The sequence below is a fragment of the Watersipora subatra genome, chromosome 1 (genome assembly GCF_963576615.1).
Source record: "Watersipora subatra chromosome 1, tzWatSuba1.1, whole genome shotgun sequence".
NCBI lineage: Eukaryota > Metazoa > Bryozoa > Gymnolaemata > Cheilostomatida > Watersiporidae > Watersipora > Watersipora subatra.
The window spans coordinates 7,706,259-7,727,665 of NC_088708.1; the positions used below are offsets into that span (position 1 = coordinate 7,706,259).

Genomic DNA, 21,407 nt, shown 5'->3' on the forward strand with positions numbered 1-21,407 from the left:
ATTTTTCTAAGCAAAAAACCGTCAAGTTGTACCAGCCTCACAGCCAAGTCAATGACCCAAATAGTGTAGCAAGATTTTTCCATACGATAAAACAACTAATGAAGCAGTACTACCTCTCCGCTATATTAATTGATGGATATGTAGCTATGGATATATTTGTCTTTCTTTGCGAGTTATATGTATTTGTATTATTCGTAGATAAATAACTAATGATGTTGACGTAGATGCAAACTACACAATTTTTTTAGAACTTAACTACGTAAACTAAGAGATAATCTAAACTTCAAACAGCACACCTTTGCCAAAAGTAGCTATATGACAAGGCCGCAATGTTGGTGAGCGCAAGCTTTCAATATTCTGACATTCGGTTGTGAATAAACGCGCCTGATGGAGCATTTCGAGTTCTGAATATTGATTTGGTATGTGTCAGTCGGCGAATGTCAAGAAAATTTAATGAAACAGATGTCAAGCACCACCCAAATTGATTGTCAGTTATGTAAAAGAACAACAGTGAAAGCATTTTCTATTTAACTCTGCTTATCAGAGCAACCATTGATATATTTAAAAGTTGCATAAAACAAAATATAAATAAAACAGTATAAAAGAAATAATAGTTTGTCAATAAATCAACATATGTGCTATATCAGCAGGGGTATTACTCCTGGGAGTAGCTTCTACTAAAATCAGTAGTGTGACTGCAAGCATCATGCTAGTCCTGTCTCATATAATAAATCTACTTGTCATTTATTAAATGCATAACAAGTGAGCCTACACGCTGCAATTGACAAAACAAATTTACTAATACAATGAGAGCACCATTAGAGACAGAGCTGCACATTTACGATTATAAAAAAGAGACCGAATTAGGATTTATCCTCTCGCAATGCATATTGTACATCGTCTTGACCTACATTCAGGCGAACTCTCTGATAGATGCCCTTACCATTGCATTCCAACAGTATCAACTTTATATTGTTGAGGTTAGAACAGACTTTCATCATCTAAAACAACGTAAACATCAAACTAATTGTGTTCTGCCTCAGTGGTGAGCTACTAGTTACTACTAGGAGTGTTTGTGGACTCTCCTTTCTAGCGCAGCAGATGGTAAATATTTAAATTATCCATCGTTAAAAGGGGCATAGAGTAAACAATCGCCTACATGTATCCATGAACTTGGTTTCATTCTCTATCTTCTGCATTTAAAACAACAATTTGTGGATCAGTTAAACGAATCCAATAAACGCATTTTAGCATTCACCTAACGCGCTCATGATACGGCAAGCATTCAGTAATTGAAGCTGACAAACAGCGACAACTTATAAAAATATTTAGCCGGATCTTTTAATAAAGCATTGACAAGTGTTATCTTATTCGCTGTCAAAGAAGTCTACCTGGCTCAGTTAAGATGTACACTTGTGTACTCCAAGCAAGACAAAGATTACTGTGATGCAACAATTGTATGAGGTATGTGCTGGGAGTCTTAGAGCAACGGGTACACCCGAGCGAGCAGACAAATCTGAAAGCACCCAGATCAACTCCAAGGAGCCAATTTGTTCAGAGTTGCGTTTTCAAGCACTAACCGGATGCTGTTGTAATTGACGTGACAGTCTTCTGTACACAGCTAGACACAGAGCCTTTAAGGAAGTGGTAGAACGACTCTGACTAATCACAAGAGATCACAGAACAAAAAAACACAAGAGCAATTGTCATGCAAGTGCCAAGTATTACTGGTACTTTGCCAACAAACATTATGCTTTTTAGCTAAAGCTTTATACAAGCTAATATTATATAGTACTGTCTCATTATAGCTATTAATAATGCTTGTAGCTTTTTACAAAGCTTTTCTATGACCAAACATATAAATACTTGGGTTTTCTGTTATCAAATCAGTTGTCTCTGGAGTGTGCAATAAACCATTCCTCTAATTTAATACTCTATTTAATTGCTTCTGTGCAGAAACATAACAGCAATCCGCTCAGAGTTGACTGCATACAATGATAAAAATGGATACAACTGTCTCTTGGAAAGTCCAGAGTTGAAAACAGACATTTAGACTGCCTTTATAGCTGTTCAACCTTGTCGCAGATGACTGTAGGAATCCAAGTGTCGAGACAACACAACTTACCTGCATCATCTTAATATGAGGTACCCTCTCCATACTACAGAGGGCATTAACATGTCTTGACACTTGACAGAGTGTGGCCTCTTCTATACCACTTCTTGTAAACTCTGCCAGTAATGCCTTAAGCATGACCTTCTCATATATAGAACAGTTTCTACAGATAGCAAAGAATACAGGGTCTAACCATACCATCCATTAGAGACAATGCGCCTTTAAATAGATCAGCATATAGGTGGTGCCTAAAAGGTGTACCTTATGGCCGTAATCTTGGGAGAAGAGAACATTTCCTGCAACGCCTGATTCACATGCTGCATGCGTACTAACTCCTGTCCGTCCGCCTCGGCCACCTCCGTCGATCGGCGGCATATATCGAGGGCTCTGCGAGCATCCCCTGACACAGCTGCGACCTATAAAGGTCATCAGCACAAATAACCATTTCCGCTTGTCCAACTGAAGTTAGCCAGCGAAGAGTGAGAGCAGATGCCTACCTTTCTAGATGCGAGCTGAACTGCGTCAGGATCAAAAGCAGAAATGCCGGTAAGTCGGGAGTGGACAATTTCCTGCAGCTGCTGGAAGGTGTACGGCTGAAATGTCATCCTGTTTAATCCCTAAAGAGGCAACACATATAATAGACATTGACGACATATAGACACATATAATAGGTGATCTCTTTGGTGAGTCTGTGATTCCAAACATGCAGTTAACCAATACAACATAAAATGTGTTTTACCTCCCCAATGACTAACATTCATACATACTCGCCCTGTTCCCCTCTTCACCTACCAATTAACTATTAAAGACCAGCCGTGGCCTAATGGTCTAGACTGACTGACCTGCAAGCAACAGGTTGGGTGTTCAGTACCCCAACAAGGCTACTGTTGGTGACCTACAGAAATGCCATCAAATTTTAAAGGTTGACTTGCAACAAAATTCGCATTACAGTTATTTAGTATCAAAAGATTCACCATGTCTTACTCTGCTGTGTTGTAGGTGCAAAATATGTGGAAATGTGATTACAAGCTCTTAAAAGCTAAAAAACGAACAGTGAATTGCAGCCATCATGAAATCCCTGTCAATTGGAATCTTTTTTCAAAACGGCTCAAATAGAATGTAGCTGAACACGATGGCTCCTGTTTACACTTTTATGCAGCCTCCTACGTCAAAACCTCATGCGTGAAGTATATTTGTAAAAATATTTTTCACGCCAGACATTTAGACCTCGCATTCAATAAAACCATGTCTATTGTCCTTATGCATCTGTTTCATCATCATTGTAATGCTGTCACTTTTAGCACTGATATCTCAAAACCTACCGTAAAATATTGTTTAATTATTTTACCTTAGCTCGAAGGAGTGCATATCATCATCTGATAAACATGAAGAGCCTGTTGGTCAACGGCGATAGTCGAAAAATGCTGCAGAAATCATTCGCGCTATTTGGCAAGAAGTATGCGCCACATGATCAGATCACGACTAGATGATTAGACCAAACCGAAACAAAACTGTAACGTAGCGAGAATCTATATTTGATACGGGCTTTTCGGTAGAACCCGAAGTGTTTATCATAAACTAGTGCTACGAGACGTTTTATATTGCGCCTTTTATTTCACGTGATCAAGAAACAATAACCACGATGTTTGAGTTCGCCGTCGAAATAAGATATTCCAATCTACGGCGTTTTCGTGATGGCTACAGTTAACTGTTCATTTTTGCACCTACAACACAGCAGAGTAAGCCATAGTGAACCTTTTCATACCAAATAACTGTAATGCGAATTTTAGTTGCAAATAAACCTTTAAATTTCTCTCTGTAACTGGGCATGACTTGTCCAAGAGGCTTTCTTGCCACTGGACTCAGAAATGTCCAGCAAAGATCACAGAACATTTGTTTGTGCAACATTGCTCTTTACGACAAACACGCATGGCCTCTGTTTAAGTTAAGTAGCCAAGTTATAAGCTAAGTAGCCATCATACTTGGTCTTCGAGGGATTGCTTACACAACTAACTGCTGGGACAAGGCTTGGGGGTGGTACATGAAAAGTGCACCGTATGCTCGTAATCATAGCAGAAGGCATATCATACACGCTAGTAAACTGCAGTAAATGAAATTGCCTTCAATTATTTGCAATCTAAGTTCCCATCACTTCTCAGCTTCAAAGATTGAATAACTAAAACCAACCAGCCTACTTGAAACTCGATTCATCATGACTCTCTCCGGCAGGTCCATCGTGTTGGCAATGGCTAGCACGACCAGCCTGCTCTTCGGCTTCGTCGGCCAATCAAAGAGGTTGTAGAGGATTTCCTGCTTACGCGTCACCAACAGATCAAGCTGCCAAACAAAATAAGTTAAACGATGTTGGCAGCTTTTAAAGACACTCTAAATATGCTCCACGGAGTCATCATCCCACATGTTTTGATGTTTTATTTAAAATATAATAAAATGTTAGCCTGTAAGTGGTTGTTCACGATCTGCACTTAGCGTTTTAGACATAGGCCTCTATAACAATGTATATACTGAAGTCATATCAAAGAAAGTTCATGGCTATATCTCTGGTTCTATAGATTATAGATATTGCATATGAGTTATGTTAAACATTACAAACCATTGTAGAAACTGTTTCTTCGAACAATAAATGACGTAATGAACTTTCAACTTGTCATTTTAATAAAGTGCATTAATAAATTTAAAAAAAGAATAAGTGCTATTTTACAACTTTACACTAAAAAGTTTTTAGCATTACAATTTTGCTCCCACCTGTATATGCATTCAAAGACCGGGAGAAGAAACAGAAGGGAGTAGAAGAAATGAAAGATGCAATAAAAAAAGAACATTGATAGCAAATGAATCCACAGAGATGGAGTTGAGGCTATAGATAGAGAACCTAGGCTATTCTCACCTCATCGACAAGTAATACAATGCTCTCCTGTCTGCGATCTTTGCAGAAGATGTTATCTAGAAGAGACGTCGCGTGATCGGCAGTCACAATCTTGTCCTTCAACCCCTACAAAATGTCAGCACCAGGCAAGCATGTAAAACCGCTAAGAAGATGCAGCTGGGGTATATTCTAAAAGTGAGTTATGATGGCAATCAGCTTCTCCTGTACAGCAGCACAAGTGGTAAAATGCAATTGGTTGCTAAATGGATTGAACTACGAGCCCGCGTCCTCTGATGTGTCCCCTGAAGCGAGGACTGAAATGTCCGCGTCCTCTGATGTGTCCCCTGAAGCGAGGACTGAAATGCCCGCGTCCTCTGATGTGTCCCCTGAAGCGAGAACTGAAATGCCCGTGTCCTTTGATGTTTCCCCTGAAGTGAGGACTGAAATGCCCGCATCCTTTGATGTTTCCCCTGAAGTGAGGACTGGAATGCCTGCGTCCTCTGGTGTCCCCTGAAACAAGGACTGAAATGCCCACGTCCTCTGATGTTTCCCCTAAAGCGAGGACCGGAATGCCTGCGTCCTCGGGTGTCCCCTGAAACGAGAACTGAAATGCCCACGTCCTCTGATGTGTCCCCTGAAGCGAGGGCTGAAATGCCCACATCCTCTGATGTTTCCCCTGAAGCGAGGACCGGAATGCCTGCGTCCTCTGGTGTCCCTTGAAGCGAGGGCTGAAATGCCCGCGTCCTCTGATGTGTCCACTGAAGCGAGGACTAAAATGCCCGCATCCTCTGATGTATCCCCTGAAGCGAGGACCGAAATCAACTGATCCACTAATATTTATTTATTTTTCTTTTATTTATTTAATCTTATAGTCTATCCTGATTTTTGTACTTCTGACAAACAGTTTGCAATGCAAACAGAGGTTCATTCATATTCGAGATGTTAAATCATATTCGCAAGCGTAGCGAAGAACTATGCTTGCGATGAATTACGTAATCAGATAATAAAAAATAAATGTTAGGTTTTCCATCGCATCGGCATCATTATTATGGGGTGGATAAAAGACTACAACTCCGTGTATAGAGGCCGATATTTGCACAAAAACTGGAGACCTGAAACAAGACAGAGCTATTCCTGGTTGTATAAGGTCATACAGCATAACAGAGTCCAGTGACCATGTGAAAAAAGATAAAAACCCTAGCATAGGCTACTGGTAAGTAGTTCATCCATATCCTGAGCATGATTGTTGCATTTTGAGATATACCCAAACTGCTCATAATCCAAGTAGCTAACACTTAATGCTTATAGGGCTAAGCTTCCTGCCATGCCATAAACCATGTTCTCACAAAACAAAGATACTTACATTACTGTGATCAAACTTAACTTCCTGGCAACCAAACACGGACAGGAAAAAGGTGAGCACCATAGAAAGCAACAAATCAGACATGTTAATTACATCATACCTATACAATAGATATTACAAGTACTACAAGCCGTTGTGACACCAGAGAGGAAGCTTCATCATAACACCATTTATCAAGGAATTTGAGGGTTTAGCAATAGAAAGTAATTAGGTCGAGTACAGACATCTCACAAATGTCTATTAAAATTCTAAAATTCAAGTCCATAAATAATGGATTACCGCAGACGTCGAACATTATAATTCTATTACATACAATCAAAAACCCGCATTCCAAGAAAAATTGAAAGTTTAAAATAGTACGATTATCTGCAGCTAAAAGGATGTGACAGAGGAGTGGCAAAGTCTACATACCTATTTTACAGAAGTCGTTATGAGATAGAAGTTAATTTTTTTCAGGAGTAATTTCTTCGTGGAGCCATTCGCAATAGTTCGACAATTTTGTACTCAAGCAGTAAGGAAGAAAAATGGCAAAAACAGATTACACGGTCTCATCGTTATAGGTATGTAGCAGATCAACTCCCCAATTAACTAAGTCAACGTACCACTACAGACAATGCATTACTAAATCCTCGTTTTTCTTCGTCCGTGTATTTTGTAAAACTTCTCTAAAATAGTCTAATATTTTAATGAAAACAAATTCTACTAGAATATAAATAAGGGTGCCTTGTTGCCGTACCTGAATTTTACGTAGACTTTTAAGGAATGTAAGTCTTTTCCATGCACTGTATATCAACAGCATATTGCTATAGCAATAACTCGAGAGTCGGCAAAGTTAAACACTACTTGAACTTTTATTCTTTTGTATAAAACTTGATCGATTATTATAAAAATGATAAACGCAAAATCTCTCATTTTTAGCTGCGCCATCATTATGTAAACACCAACCCCACAGCCACCAACCGTAGCTAAATGTTAGGAATATACGTATGTGGTGGCACCCTAACTGCTTCACATATTAACTGATGTAAGAGCTTATCTCAGATTGAGTACTGTAACAAACCTTCTTTGGGTGAGATAATAAAATTATTTTATAAAAGAACAGTTGTAACTTTACGACTACAACAAAGTGAATGACTCGCAGATACGATACAAATCGCTGCAGGCACTACCACTGTAAATGAATGCTGTGCTGTCCTTGTAAACTTGCAAAGTGTAAAAATATCTATAGAGAATGAGAGGGCAAATCTTGAACTCTTAGTGCAACAGGAAGTGTAAAGCTATGTGGAGCTTCAGCCACAAATAGTATTGAGTCCTTCACAAGCAAATGTGTCTATCTCATTGTAATATAGAATCGATATTGCCATTGTACACTAGCGAGTGAACAACCCCCGTACCTTTCCTAGTATTCACATGCACAGTATACTAACACATGCATCCTGGATTAACTGCAGGTTAGTCTCTGCGACAAGGAGTGTCCAATGAGCTCGCCCTTTGAACTAGTCAATTTTTAAAATCTTACAAGTAATACCGCAATTGTGTATGAAAGACTCAGTTGCGGGATTTTTTGTAGATAAACGACACAGATTTTCATAGACATTTGTTGGTAGGTTTTGAGTAGAGGCATAACTAGCCATCAATGGCTCTAGTGTAACACGACCACTTCCTGAAAAATAGCAGATATTAATGGTAATGATCATTTTCATATATCCTACAATGTCATAGTTGTCCCTTTTATTGATGAGTTACCGAAAACCTAAATCGAGGTGATCCTGGAGATAGAGTACAGCGATGATACTGGTGAACTTAGTTTGTTGAATTCTCAGTTTAAGCCTAAATGTATGTTGAGTTCTCAGTCTAGGACCTACAGGTGGTGAGTTCTAAGGACCTACAGGTATGTTGAGACCTCAGTCTAAGACCTACATGTATGTCGGTAACACATTCATTATCCATGCGCTGATGAACTGTAGCCTCACCTTGTGGACACTGTGCTATCTCTTACGATGGCATCTCAACAGCTGACTAGCCTAGCAATAAAAGAGTTCTCATTGGCCGATGGTATTTCTTTACAACTTCTCCGGGACAACAGGCTAATTATGATCCAAACAATTTTACTCTCAGAAATGATGACACCCACTGAATATTTTTGCCAGCTCATTCAGCTAAGCAAAAGCTTAGAAAATGTGTTTCACACATTTTTTAAGAAGGAAGAAGAAGAGTAATGGCTGACCTTATAGATTTGTACGAACGCCTGGTGAGGTTGGGTGAGGCGCATGCCGTTTACATCAATAAACTTAAAGCCTGGCAGCGAATGATCAGATTGCTGCTGCAAATGTCTCACCACCTCCAATACTGTTGCTGTCTTGCCTGTCCCAGGCACACCCGATATGTACAGACATCTGCAAGACCAATAAAGCCATAAGATTGACACACTATCCACACTTTCCATCAGACAAGCCAACTGTATCTAGGGTGCTTAGCTTTTGCTACGAGCCTGGAACAGGAGTGAATTATCTTATTTTAAATAAAACTAAATAAGAATTCGACGTACCCGCCTGTACCGCTCTCAAGTTTTCCCTCAACATAGCCAAGAATGTTAGCAAACTCCTCCTCTCTGCATGGCAAGGAGATCGGAACTGCGCTCACATGCAGTTGAGCACGGGCTCTCTCTAGGACCGTCCCTCTCTCTTTTACAGGTTTGCGTCTTTCCTGCACTGAAGGCGTAAAAGTTGATAGCCTGCTATGTCTGGTCTGGCTAGCTTTGCCCTATATTAACACAAAAACAACTAGGTGCCAAGAAAGTAGACAGTGCTTGGGAAGGGTAGGAGAAACAGCAAGCAGTAAATATAATGTATGTTGATCTGGTTGATCTGTATCCAGATTTGCTTGCTATGTTGAAACTGTCACACATTGGAGTAAATATTCTAATAACAATACATTGTGTTTAGTTCATTTGAGAGCCCAAAAATGATAAATATTTTAATTAAACAATTTTATACAGCATTTAAACAAATACACTACATGAAACTATGCCGAAACATAAATGTAAAAACCCAAATTATAAGTAAAAACTACATTACTAAAGCAATGATAAACTGTAAAAAAAGGTTTTACTGTTACTTTGCCTTAAGGAAACATGAACAGAAGTGCAGGCTGAGTAATGGATAGGTTCAGTGGTAGAGTGAGAGAGATAGTTTTCAGAAAAATAAATGCTGGAAAGGAGTTGATAGGTCAAGACAAAAATTTGCTCAAGTTTAGTAATACAGTCATACATCTACATACTTGCTTAATGCATTCTAGGAATGAACTCGTTCATAAATTTTCTCTTACCTCAGCAATATTTCCTATATAAATAAACTAAATACAAATTACCGTGAATTTCGGCGTATAAGTTAAAAATTTGACACCAAATTTCAAGCTTAATAACCCATCCTCGAAGTATACAGCGGTCATATTTTTTATGACATGAATTCTAGTAAAATTAAACTTCAAAAAGCCATCACAAATCAAAATTACGTGATATGACAAATAAGGACTTATTTATAAAGTAGTAAAATATTAGTAATCCTACTCAACATGAGATGGATCATAAAACACATAAATGAGATAGATCAAACGCAGTCTCATTTTTCACCATTCAAATTATCATCAATAGGATTCTCTTCTACAATAGCGTGTTATTTTTCGAACTTTTTTCTTTTCTTTTTTTCATAGTATCTGCCTACGAGCCCACACTTTGGTAATCTATTTGACATGTCAACTATTGTCCATCCATCTTTTTACTTGTACATGAACCATGATTCCTGACAAAAATCTGTCTTGCGGGATAGCTTTTCTGTTTGCTAAAAATGTACTTTATAAACTTTTAATCTTACATTAAACTTAATTCTAATTTTGTCATTTTCATTTTGTATTAACTATTTCCAGCTTGGTGCTTTTTGCCTCGCTTTCACCATTCACTTTTAGACTGTCTTTTCAAAACTTTTTCAAACTGATCCAGCGAAAAAAACCGAGCCATGCTGTTCTTAAAAGCGGCCTTTCACATACTTGGCCACTTAGCGGTCGTGTCGAAAACCTCAAATCTCAAAGCTGTCTCGTATCTCAAAGCAGAAACTTGCATGAAATTTTGCCTGTTTATCAAATTTTTGATATGTTGGGGCGCTCGCATGTCGAGGTATGACTGTATATTAACAAACCTGTAAATAAAGGTTCAACTGCAACAAGTATCGAAGTAATATGGTAGCTATGATGAGAGATATAGAAGTAAGAAGCATGTAATATGTACAGTGTAAAGACAAGCACAGGATTAACAACTTTACTCTCACACCTTGTCAGTTCTGGTCTTGCTGCTGTGTTTCCTGTCTTTAGAGTCACCAGAAGCATCGGATGAGTCAGAGAGACCTTCATAATCGCTGTCCGATTTCTGATCAGGTTCTGAGGTGTACTGAACACGACTGCATAGGTAAGGCAGAACAGGCATGTCATATTGTCAGCATTTGATTGTAAAACAAATAGTCTATTCGTATGATAAAATCGATTTTTATTACACAGCCATCTCAAAGGCTCGGACACCTACTCCTTCATCCCTTCAGACAACACTGTTATTCACCATATAACTGCTCCGCAATACCATAAATATATTTATAAATACATGTACATGTATGTTATAACGTTACAGTCAAAACTTGTGTGGAGAACACTGAGAGCTAAAGATGAGAACAACTTATATTGCCATCTTGTCAACTCAACACTATTTCAATAAAAGTTCATTCCAACACTGACCTTTTAGCTTTCCTATGTGGAGTTCGTCTTAATTGTGTTTGAGATTGGGGAGTGGGAGTGTGGCGACCCGATACTTGTAGAGGAGTTTGAGACGAGGCTCTAGTACTTCTGCGGTCGTCGGGCTACAAATGTGTCCCATTAGTCACACGCAGTGCTAAGCGTTGTCTCAATACTTGTTATAAATCTATAAGTGATTATAAACATTCTAAACCTTCCAAGGATGAACATACCTTGTAAATACTCTGTCTGCGAGCAGAACGCCTGAACTTATGTTTGACAGGCTCACTGTCGCTCGGCGCTTCTGAAGAGTCAGCGCTGTCAGAGACTTTTTCCATCATCAGCCTAATAAAATGCACCTTCCACAATTTCAAAATACACAAAATTTGTGTCTTTTTACCTTACTACCTTCAACCATCGAGTAGACGGCTACATGACACCGTAGACGCCAACAAGCAGCAAACCTCAAGAATCACAAATTCTAAATAGATTTTGTGAAACTATATGATAAAACTACCAATACTAACATACTTAATTGGCACAGCTTCTGTGCTAGAAACCTTTATGGAGTGGCATAAACTCAACCGTTTCTCACCTTTCACACCCTCTTTTTAATTTTGTCTTTTCCAATTGATTTGTTGACTTGCCCTGATGTTGCTGAGTCGAAGACATGCTGCTCAGCGTATGACGTCGAGTACGACATGACAATGGAGGTTCTACATTCTACAAGTTTGGAGACTTGCTGCTTAGTGCAAAATTTCCATTATGATATACTGCGTTATATGCTATGTATAACAATTTGGAATCACTCCAAGTATGATACTACTCTAATACTCACTCAGACTATGATATTACAGTACTATTCACTCAGATTATGATATAACACTACTATTCACTCAGACTATGATAATACACTACTATTCACTCAGACTATGATATTACAGTACTACTCACTCAGACTATGATATTACACTACTACTCACTCAGACTATGATAATACACTACTACTCACTCAGACTATGATAATACACTACTACTTACTCAGACTATGATATAACACTATTACTCACCCAGACTATGATATTACACTACTACTCACTCAGACTATGATATTACACTACTATTCACTCAGACTATGATATTACACTACTACTCACTCAGACTATGATAATACACTACTACTCACTCAGACTATGATAATACACTACTACTTACTCAGACTATGATATAACACTATTACTCACCCAGACTATGATATTACACTACTACTCACTCAGACTATGATATTACACTACTATTCACTCAGACTATGATATTACACTACTACTCACTCAGACTATGATAATACACTACTACTCACTCAGACTATGATATTACACTACTATTCACTCAGACTATGATAATACACTACTACTCACTCAGACTATAATAATACACTACTACTTACTCAGACTATGATATAACACTATTACTCACCCAGACTATGATATTACACTACTACTCACTCAGACTATGATATTACACTACTACTCACTCAGACTATGATATAACACTACTACTCACTCAGACTATGATATTACACTACTACTCACTCAGACTGCATGACATAATATGATAATATCCTCTATAATTTGAATAAGACACTCACACTCTCCATATATTCAGGAAGTATTTTTACTTGCTCTCTTGTGCTTCTTATTGACTGGGTTAGGATTATTTCTTCATCAGAATTTGCCATTTCTAGTCTTTCAACTTCATTGTCCCGCCTACAAAAAGACAGAGAAGAATTCCAACACAAATAGAATAAAACAGCCTTCAAATCAGTTGCGGACTCAGAACTAGCACTAGTGACAACTTACCCTTCCGTATTTCTGTGATGGCTTTCATCTTTAGGTTTAGTTTGAGTCAGCGGAGTTGGATTCTCAATAAGCCGCTTTCTTGTGTGTCTTACCGCTCGAGGCACTTCGGGCTACAAAAAGGCAAGTATTTAGACTATGACACAAGCAATCAATAGGGACCTAACGAAATCATACTTGGGGTAATGTGATGGCGAGTAACAGGAATAATTTCTCGTCCCATCCTACCATCACTACGACGATAGAAAGTACAAAGGCTAATAGACCAGCAATTTACTACACCAATCGCAAACAAGTTAGGAGATTAGAAAAAACCTGTCATGGAAAAAATATTTACGGTGATTAAGGAGTTAGACATTAAAGTGACAGAATTTCATAGAATATTTGAAAGAAATTTCGTTTCATAACAAAGTCCACAAGTATATGGGTGGTAGAATGTTTTCTTGACAAATATTTGGAGAACCTTAAGCAATGTCCTAAAAACCCTTGAATATAAACAACAGAGTGGTGCAAAGTACATGAAGCTTGTCACTAGCCAAGTTTATAGTTAGCTTACAAAGTGGTAATTGTACCCTGTGCTGTTGCTCACGGGCAACCATGCCAAACAATCAAATTGAAAAGTAAAACCTCTATTTGAACGCCACCTCTATTTGAATACCACTATAGGAAAAGGGCTGAAAACAAGAGCACCACCCTATAATTGAAAGCCACCTTTATTTGACCGCCACTTTGACATTCTTTGATCTTTATGAACCCAAAATAGCAAATGATCAATAGGAAAGTGTCTACAAAATGGTACTAATAACGACTCGGGTACATCAATAACAATTAATTATTTCTTGCTGCTGTTCATATCATATTTTTTTAACTTGTTCTTTAGCCAAAGCTTTACAGTGTTTCTGTAAAACTTTGAAAAGAAAAACACCATAGAAATAACTAATAGCTGTATCAAGCTAATAGTAGTTCCTTGTTTAATGCAGGCTTGGTTCTTTGATGTATATGAAAAATGGTTTAGCAATTACGATGGAATCTGTACTATTATTTTGAGGATAAACCTTCTGCTTAGCGCGCATGCGCAAGCTTACACACGGCTAAGTTTCTCTTTATTTGCATGAAAAGTGTATTCTAAATAGCAACGCATAAATTTTGCTCTGCTAAAAACGTTGTTTGGACGCAAATATCGACTAGTTCAGCAGAGTAGAAGAAGAGTTGAGGTCAGAAGATCCTGTAGAAGGTATTGGACAGCCAGGAGATGAACTGGGTCCAAACGAAAGCAACAGTCAGAACGCAACTGGCCGAGATAACGATGCAAATATTTTGGTTTCAAAAATGTTAACTTTTGTTTCTGTATGTATTATAAATATGGTTTGTTCATGTAACTCGATCTTGAATATATATTAATAGCATTTGATAGAATATTATTATATAATTTATAAATTTGGAGATTTATAGCATATTATTGGATAGCATCTTCACCGATAGCTAAACTCAGCTTTTGATGGTTTGATGCTCATAGCTTTTCCATTGCACGTAAAAAGCTAGTTTTGGCTGCAAACTGTAGGACACATATCAATGAGCTTTTATGCAACATTGTTAAATACAGTGGATCCTCAAGCTACGGTGTCCTTTTCTTACGGTTTTTCTGCCTTACGATGTGGAACACAAGGTTTTTCTGGCCACTTGTTAAAGAACTTTCCTGGCCATGACATCAAAAATGTTTCTCGAAAATTAAATTTGGCAATTGGGGTGCTGCATATGTCAGAGTCACAAGGATGCCAATATGCTATTCCCCGAAAGTCCTCCCACAACGCCTAAAAGAGATATGATGCTCTCTCTCCCATTTCAATTCAGCATTCTTTGCGTTTCGTAGAGGCTTGATCTGATATCGAAACGATATCAAATTTATTGTGCAATTTAGTGTTTAATATAGATTTACAATAAACTTTAAGTTACTAAGGTTAATATACTAGTTTGATACTAATTTTTAATATGTCCAGTACGTATACAAATTTTTGATGTTTTTTTTACTGGGGTTGTTTGCATTAGATAATTACTATGGGATTCTATACCCCTTTATACTACATTTTCGCCTTACGATCCCAACACCGGAACGAATTATTGTCGTATGAAAGTACTGTACAATTATAAAACAAAAATATGCCTTCAAATTTTGAATAAAACAAAAAATTGAAAGCTCCAACAAACTGCAACGCAGGCTATAAAATCATGGTAGGTTAAATGCAGGCAATAGATATCAACAGGTAGAGATATTTTTCAGCTTCCCAATACATATTTATTTAAAGATCTACGACAAGTTGGAGGTAGGTTATAGCAGATTTCTTGCATCCCAAAGGATTAATGTTGCTCTACCCGTAGGAGAGTGCAAAATATGGGGGGTGTTCGTTTCGCTGGTAAAAGGTTAAATTTATTTTCTGAAAATTTTGATGAGCTAATCAGAAAACACTATGCCACCCTCTATTTGACCATCACCTCTAATAAAGCGCCCCTATAAGGAAAGCGTTGAAAAATAGAGCGCCATAGCTTTCAGATAAACGTTTTACAGTATTCCATGAAAATATTACTCTTGATTAACGTAAAGTTGTTCATTTTGTGACCAACTTACCAGCTAGTCCCTCTTTCAAAAGTGAATAAAAACCTGTCAATGTGGGTTGAAGATTACTTTGAACTCAACAGCCAAGTTGGTGCACAGAAATTTTTAGAATACAGTATTTATGATACCTTTGGAAGGAGCTGGTAAAAACAGATCAAGATCAAAATTGTTACAGACCTTCGTAGAAACAGAAGAAACCTCCTGATGTTGCGAGTTAGCTCCGCCTCGTCTAGAAATACACAAGACTTCCAAGTAACACAAAAGAGGCAACATACAAACCAACAGGTGCATAGAAAAGACAACTCCTGATGATTCAACCTAGAAGAGTAAGAACCTCGAAAGTGAAAGGATGCCTGCAATCCTAGTTTAACGAGAAGCACCCTTTAGTAACTCAGCTGTATAGCAAATTTTACTAACTTTTTGACTTCTCTCGCATTGGACGATTTGCGAGGCTTCTTTTCATCCTCAGATTCTGAGCTAGAGGTGTCTAGCAAAGAGTTAGCTTCCCAGTATTTTCTTCTGCCACTGCAATAAACACTTTACTTAATGTAACTGAAAATCTTCTATTTTTTGGAATTGACTCGACGTTTAAACCAATCAAACAGGACATACACAACTTCAGCGTTCTGTTGACTTCTAAGATATTATGGCTAACACAAATTTGAACTATTTATGGGCAAACAAAGAGATAATGACCAACTTTAAACAATATTTTTAAAACATTCTGTGACTCCAAGAAGACAATATAATAGTAGCATAAGTTTTAGTATAAGCGTGGGGTACCATCATCTTAGTATTAGTATGCTATCAAGAAGGTTTAAGACCCTAGTGTTATTGTATGTTACCATGGGTACCTATTACCTTGGTATTCCTGTGTTACCATGGGTACCTATTATCTTGGTATTCCTGTGTTAGCAGAGGTACCTATCACCTTGGTATTCCTGTGTTAGCAAAGGTACCTATCACCTTGGTAATCCTGTGATAGCACGGGTACTACTTATCACCTTGGCATTCCTGTATTAGCAAGGGTACTTATCGCCTCGGTATTCTTGTGTTAGCAAGGATAATTTTCACCTTGGTATTCCTGTGTTAGCAAGTTAATAATCTTAGTGTTACCAGGAGTGCCAACAACTGACTTAATAATTTGCTAGATGGATCAACGACCATTTTTAAACATAAGATAGTTGTATCCGCCATCTATCACATCGCTATTATCCACTCCGTCAAGAGTTATTCCAACTCTGCCATCTCACCACTTCTAAAGACTTGTTCACATATATGAAGTGTCACAGCTGAGCAGCTCAAAACCTGCTGATTGTACAATTGAGTTGCAGAAGATTAACGTTCAGCACAAGCAAACACTTTTGTGTTACATTTTATTGGAAATTTTAACATCATCACGAATTACATGTTTTTTCCCAACACCAAATCAGAAAACTTTCAGCGTATCTACAATCATTTAAATTTATTGCAGAAATCATTATTACGCAAACCAATTCTTGAGCTAGAAAACAAACAAGTATATAATTTTCATTAAAGAAAAACAGCATCTGATACGCATAATAATTCAAAATGTGCAATTGTCTTATTATGGTTCATTTGGATGGGGCAGGTGACATATAGTTTGGGGCAGGTGACATATAGTTTGGGGCAGGTGACATATAGTTTGGGGCAGGTGACATATAGTTTGGGGCAGGTGACATATAGTTTGGGGCAGGTGACATATAGTTTGGGGCAGGTGACATATAGTTTGGGGCAGGTGACATATAGTTTGGGGCAGGTGACATATAGTTTGGGGCAGGTGACATATAGTTTGGGGCAGGTGACATATAGTTTGGGGCAGGTGACATATAGTTTGGGGCAGGTGACATATAGTTTGGGGCAGGTAACATATAGTTTGCAAGCTAGAGCCTGCCACATCTCACGCTAGGTAGTTTTATCATAATTACGATGCTTGATCTGTCACATAAACCGCAAAGAAACGTGTAAAACTCTTGATTGTTGGAGCTTTGTAAGCAATGTAAAACTAGACTATATAAAGGCTATTGAAAGAGAAAACAAGCGATTACCCAAAAAGAGAGGACAGCCTATCTGCAACACTTTGCAAGTTGTTAACACGAATACTAGAGTACATTTGATTGTACAACATGACATGAAAGTCTAGCGTCCCTGAATTGAATGTTCATTCGAATTGCGGATGACGCAGGACTTGTATGGAAGGCTTCTACATCTCTTGTGCTATGTCATGGATTAAATATATAAGCAGACATAAACAAGCTGATAATTTGTATATCTACTCTCAATTCACGGCACTGAATGTAAAAGATAATCATAAACTACAATTCCGCTTACAGGATGCTGGTAAATAAAGGGATGAAAATAAGTTTCCTTATGGTATAATCATTATGATATACGATACAGTATTAAATTTGTACCGCTAATGTCTCCTACAGAATAGAGCTTAGGAAATTTCCACACAAGTTCCCAAATAGCTAAGCACTACGACATTCTTCTGACAAACTGTGACCAGACCAGTTACACACAGTCTCAACTGAAGTGCCTTGTAAAGCTAATAAAGGTTCATACGATTTCGCCGTATGTCAGCGTTTTCCTTTCGGCGTTCATCGTCGACTATGTGAACCAAAAACTGATGGCATCGACGAAGCAACGCGGACATGTCGGAAATGTTGGCAGTTGACAAACTTTCCCGATCTTTCACCGAGTATCGACGACTGCCTTTTAAATAAAACCATTTCGGCGATAGTAATTCGCGGATGCCGTTAGCGTGATATATTTCCGTTTATGACCATTGCTGCAGGACTAGTATTTGATTTCAGTCATGCGGAAACAAAGTTTTTTGACGAAAATTTAAAAAGAAAGATGAGAACACTACATCACAAATGCAAACGCGGATGGGTTGGTGATATCGTGATCATTGACAATAACCGAAGTATTGTGGCATCAACGCCGAGATACGAATATATAGTGTGAACCAGCATTAAAACTGCCAACATCTCTAATCAAGGACGGAGCACCTGTAGAACCAGTATCTGAAGACCCCAAGAGTGTCACACTCAACCTGTCACACTGGTATAGCGGCTCAGAGTGGATAATAGCTTGTTAGTTGGAATTAATGACTCTCCTAGCCTCTGCACCAGCACAAATAAACACAAGAATACTTGAAATCCAGTTACCCACCTTTTTCGCTGCCGATGAGTTGGAGCATCTGACTGAGTGATCTTTTTCAACCCTGCGGGTGTGCTCTCTTTTGATTTTTCTTTTGGTGTGACAAAAACTCTGCTTAACCTCTTTGATCTGCAAGAGACTTTAGTTATGTGATTGGCTTGCTCTGTCATCCGTAGTCACAAGTGCATATACTTTAAAGAATGTGTATTTGTGGAATCATTTACTAAATTGTAGCAATATTTTGCAGCAATCATTTTTGTACTAGGTAATCAAGCAAAAAAATTGAAAAGGTTTCAATTTTATCAAAGGAGTTGTACATTTTATATCGAACCAGTCACAGAAATATTCCGCAGCGGCAAGATCTTCAAGGGCTTACCTAGCATGAACTGGTGTATTGGAGAATGAGCAGTCATTATCTCTCATTGTAGTTATTGAGTCTGTTTCCTTTTTGGCTGATTGCTCTCTCATCCCTAATGAAGAAGACTTTTCATCTTTCCTTCTGTTAAAATAGTCAGCTCTGAGCACCACGTATTTTCTCAATGCAGTAATTATCGATTAACTGAGTTTATAAAAGGTTTTACTATCAGAAAAATAATTTTTATTTGTATCAGAAAAAGGTTCATGAAAAGGTAAAACATGCACATTACAGACAGAATTGGTCTGCAATGTAATTATATAGACAGCATTTGCAACCTGTGTCATCTTGGTTCAACATCACCTCTTATCAACGCAACCTGAAATTAATTTCGTCTGCTGTAACCATACAACCAATATCACCTGCTATCGGTGTTACCTTCTATCTGTCTTTCTAGGGGAGGACAAGTCATCACTTGTAAAGTCATAAGGATTCTGATTAGTCTGTGTTCCTACAAAACATAAGCACAGGTGGGGTACGACAGGTGGTGTATGACAAGTGGGGGAATAGAGACAAGTCACGTTAAGGAATACTCTAGCTCAACTCGCCACAGAAAGTTACCTCCTAGAGAGTCGCATGAAAACAAAAAATTTGGTTAAGAAAAAGAAAACCTGCTAGAGAATTCAATAGAAAAACTAATGATATAGATGTAGAAAAATCATTCAATGTGGTTGCTCTATAGAAGGGTTATTTACAATACGCCTCTTATAGAAGTATGAGAGACTTCGTTTAACAGGGCTGAACAAATGGCTGCAGTATTGTTTCGGTCAATCACTGCATATCAAAGATGGCTGTTGTTAACAAACTTGGCTGTTGACATACCAGTGCTATTTACTCTATCATAACTCTGTGCCACTTGCCATATGGTGTCAAATGAAATTTGTTACCTGTCATTAATTTTTATCATTCACAACCTGCCACTAGGGAACATGTAACCTGCTTAATGAATGTTCTTTCAACCAACTTAGGTAACAGGTTGGAGAATAAGATACAGCACAATCGTAAACCCGTTTATCTACCAAAGTAAGAATTGCTTTCTCTCTTTCACTTTAACCTAATTTAGTTCTCAATCACTTTCGCTGATTAAGTTCTACCAATTTGTGAGTTTGTTTACATGAAATTATCTCTATTATCTCCTCACCATGAACAAGAGCAGCGAACTCTTTTTATCCCCGATTCATATTGCACCGCTGTTGTAAAATCTATGTGAACACCAACTGTCTGGTTAGAAAGTCTGGCAAATACAATGCAAATCTCTCCTTTGACGACTTCAATAATTGCAGATCGAATGCTGAACAGGTCTACCATCAGCATATTTAGACTCACCATAATTGACTGCCTCTATTAAGTCCTTCCTTCCTACCCGTCTCGATTTTATGTCTGACCGGCCATTAGCCATTCGTGGGTTAAGGCTGGACGTACTGCCATGACGTGATCTTGTGAGTGGTTTCACTTTAAAATGGTTGTCTTGCAGGGAACGTTCAGCTTGCTGTTGAGTTTCCTTTTTATTTAAAATCAAATTCGGCCGACGTGTGTCTTGAGGGACGCCATCTATAAAAATATCATCACTTTACATCTGATCATTATTCACTAATACAACCAGAAAATCAGCAGAACATTATAGCGAGCCTTGCTGCCTCATTTGTAAGTCTCATGTCATATCCAAAATACAATATCAGTGACGAACTGATCACATGACTATTATAAAGGAAGCTAGCGTGTGAGCTGCACATATTTCACTAGACCATCATGAACCACAGAACACCATTTCTAGAATTAAGATTAAATTGCTAAGCCTAGATTGGCGCAAATATTGGACATGATTTTATGGCTTTATGATCTTCTGACATGTCTGAGTACAAATTACATAGTATCTGTAGAGAGCAGAGCTGTGACCTTGGTTTGTCTGTGCTTATATGGTTCTCAGTGAAACTGTTCAAATAGGGTATTAATCGCAGCTATGTGGTAGTTAATAGACAGTTCATCGTTTTAACATGGTGAGAACAGTTAACATGGTTAGAACAGGTAACATGGTGAGAACAGTTAACATGGTTAGAACAGTTAACATGGTGAGAACAGTTAACATGATGAGAACAGTTAACATGGTGAGAACGGTTAACAGCTAACATGGTGAGAACGGTTAACAGCTAACATGGTGAGAATGGTTAACAGCTAACATGGTGAGAACGGTTAACAGCTAACA

General features: G+C 38.1%; 1 protein-coding gene across 1 annotated transcript; it reads right to left on the minus strand.

Moving 5' to 3' along the window:
• Window positions 1-579: 579 nt before the first annotated feature.
• On the minus strand, window positions 580-20,564 carry LOC137399393 (origin recognition complex subunit 1-like). The gene is made up of 20 exons (XM_068085485.1): window positions 20,531-20,564; window positions 19,583-19,655; window positions 19,166-19,288; window positions 18,802-18,918; window positions 16,021-16,128; window positions 15,781-15,832; window positions 12,996-13,105; window positions 12,785-12,902; window positions 11,732-11,859; window positions 11,370-11,481; window positions 11,140-11,261; window positions 10,685-10,811; window positions 8,909-9,123; window positions 8,588-8,756; window positions 5,019-5,123; window positions 4,301-4,450; window positions 2,611-2,730; window positions 2,375-2,529; window positions 2,126-2,276; window positions 580-1,001 (listed from the first exon to the last, which is right to left on the minus strand). Exons 3-20 carry the CDS (start codon window positions 19,255-19,257, stop codon window positions 864-866), a joined length of 2,289 nt encoding a protein of 762 aa, XP_067941586.1. The 5' UTR covers window positions 19,258-19,288; window positions 19,583-19,655; window positions 20,531-20,564; the 3' UTR covers window positions 580-863.
• Window positions 20,565-21,407: the final 843 nt, after the last annotated feature.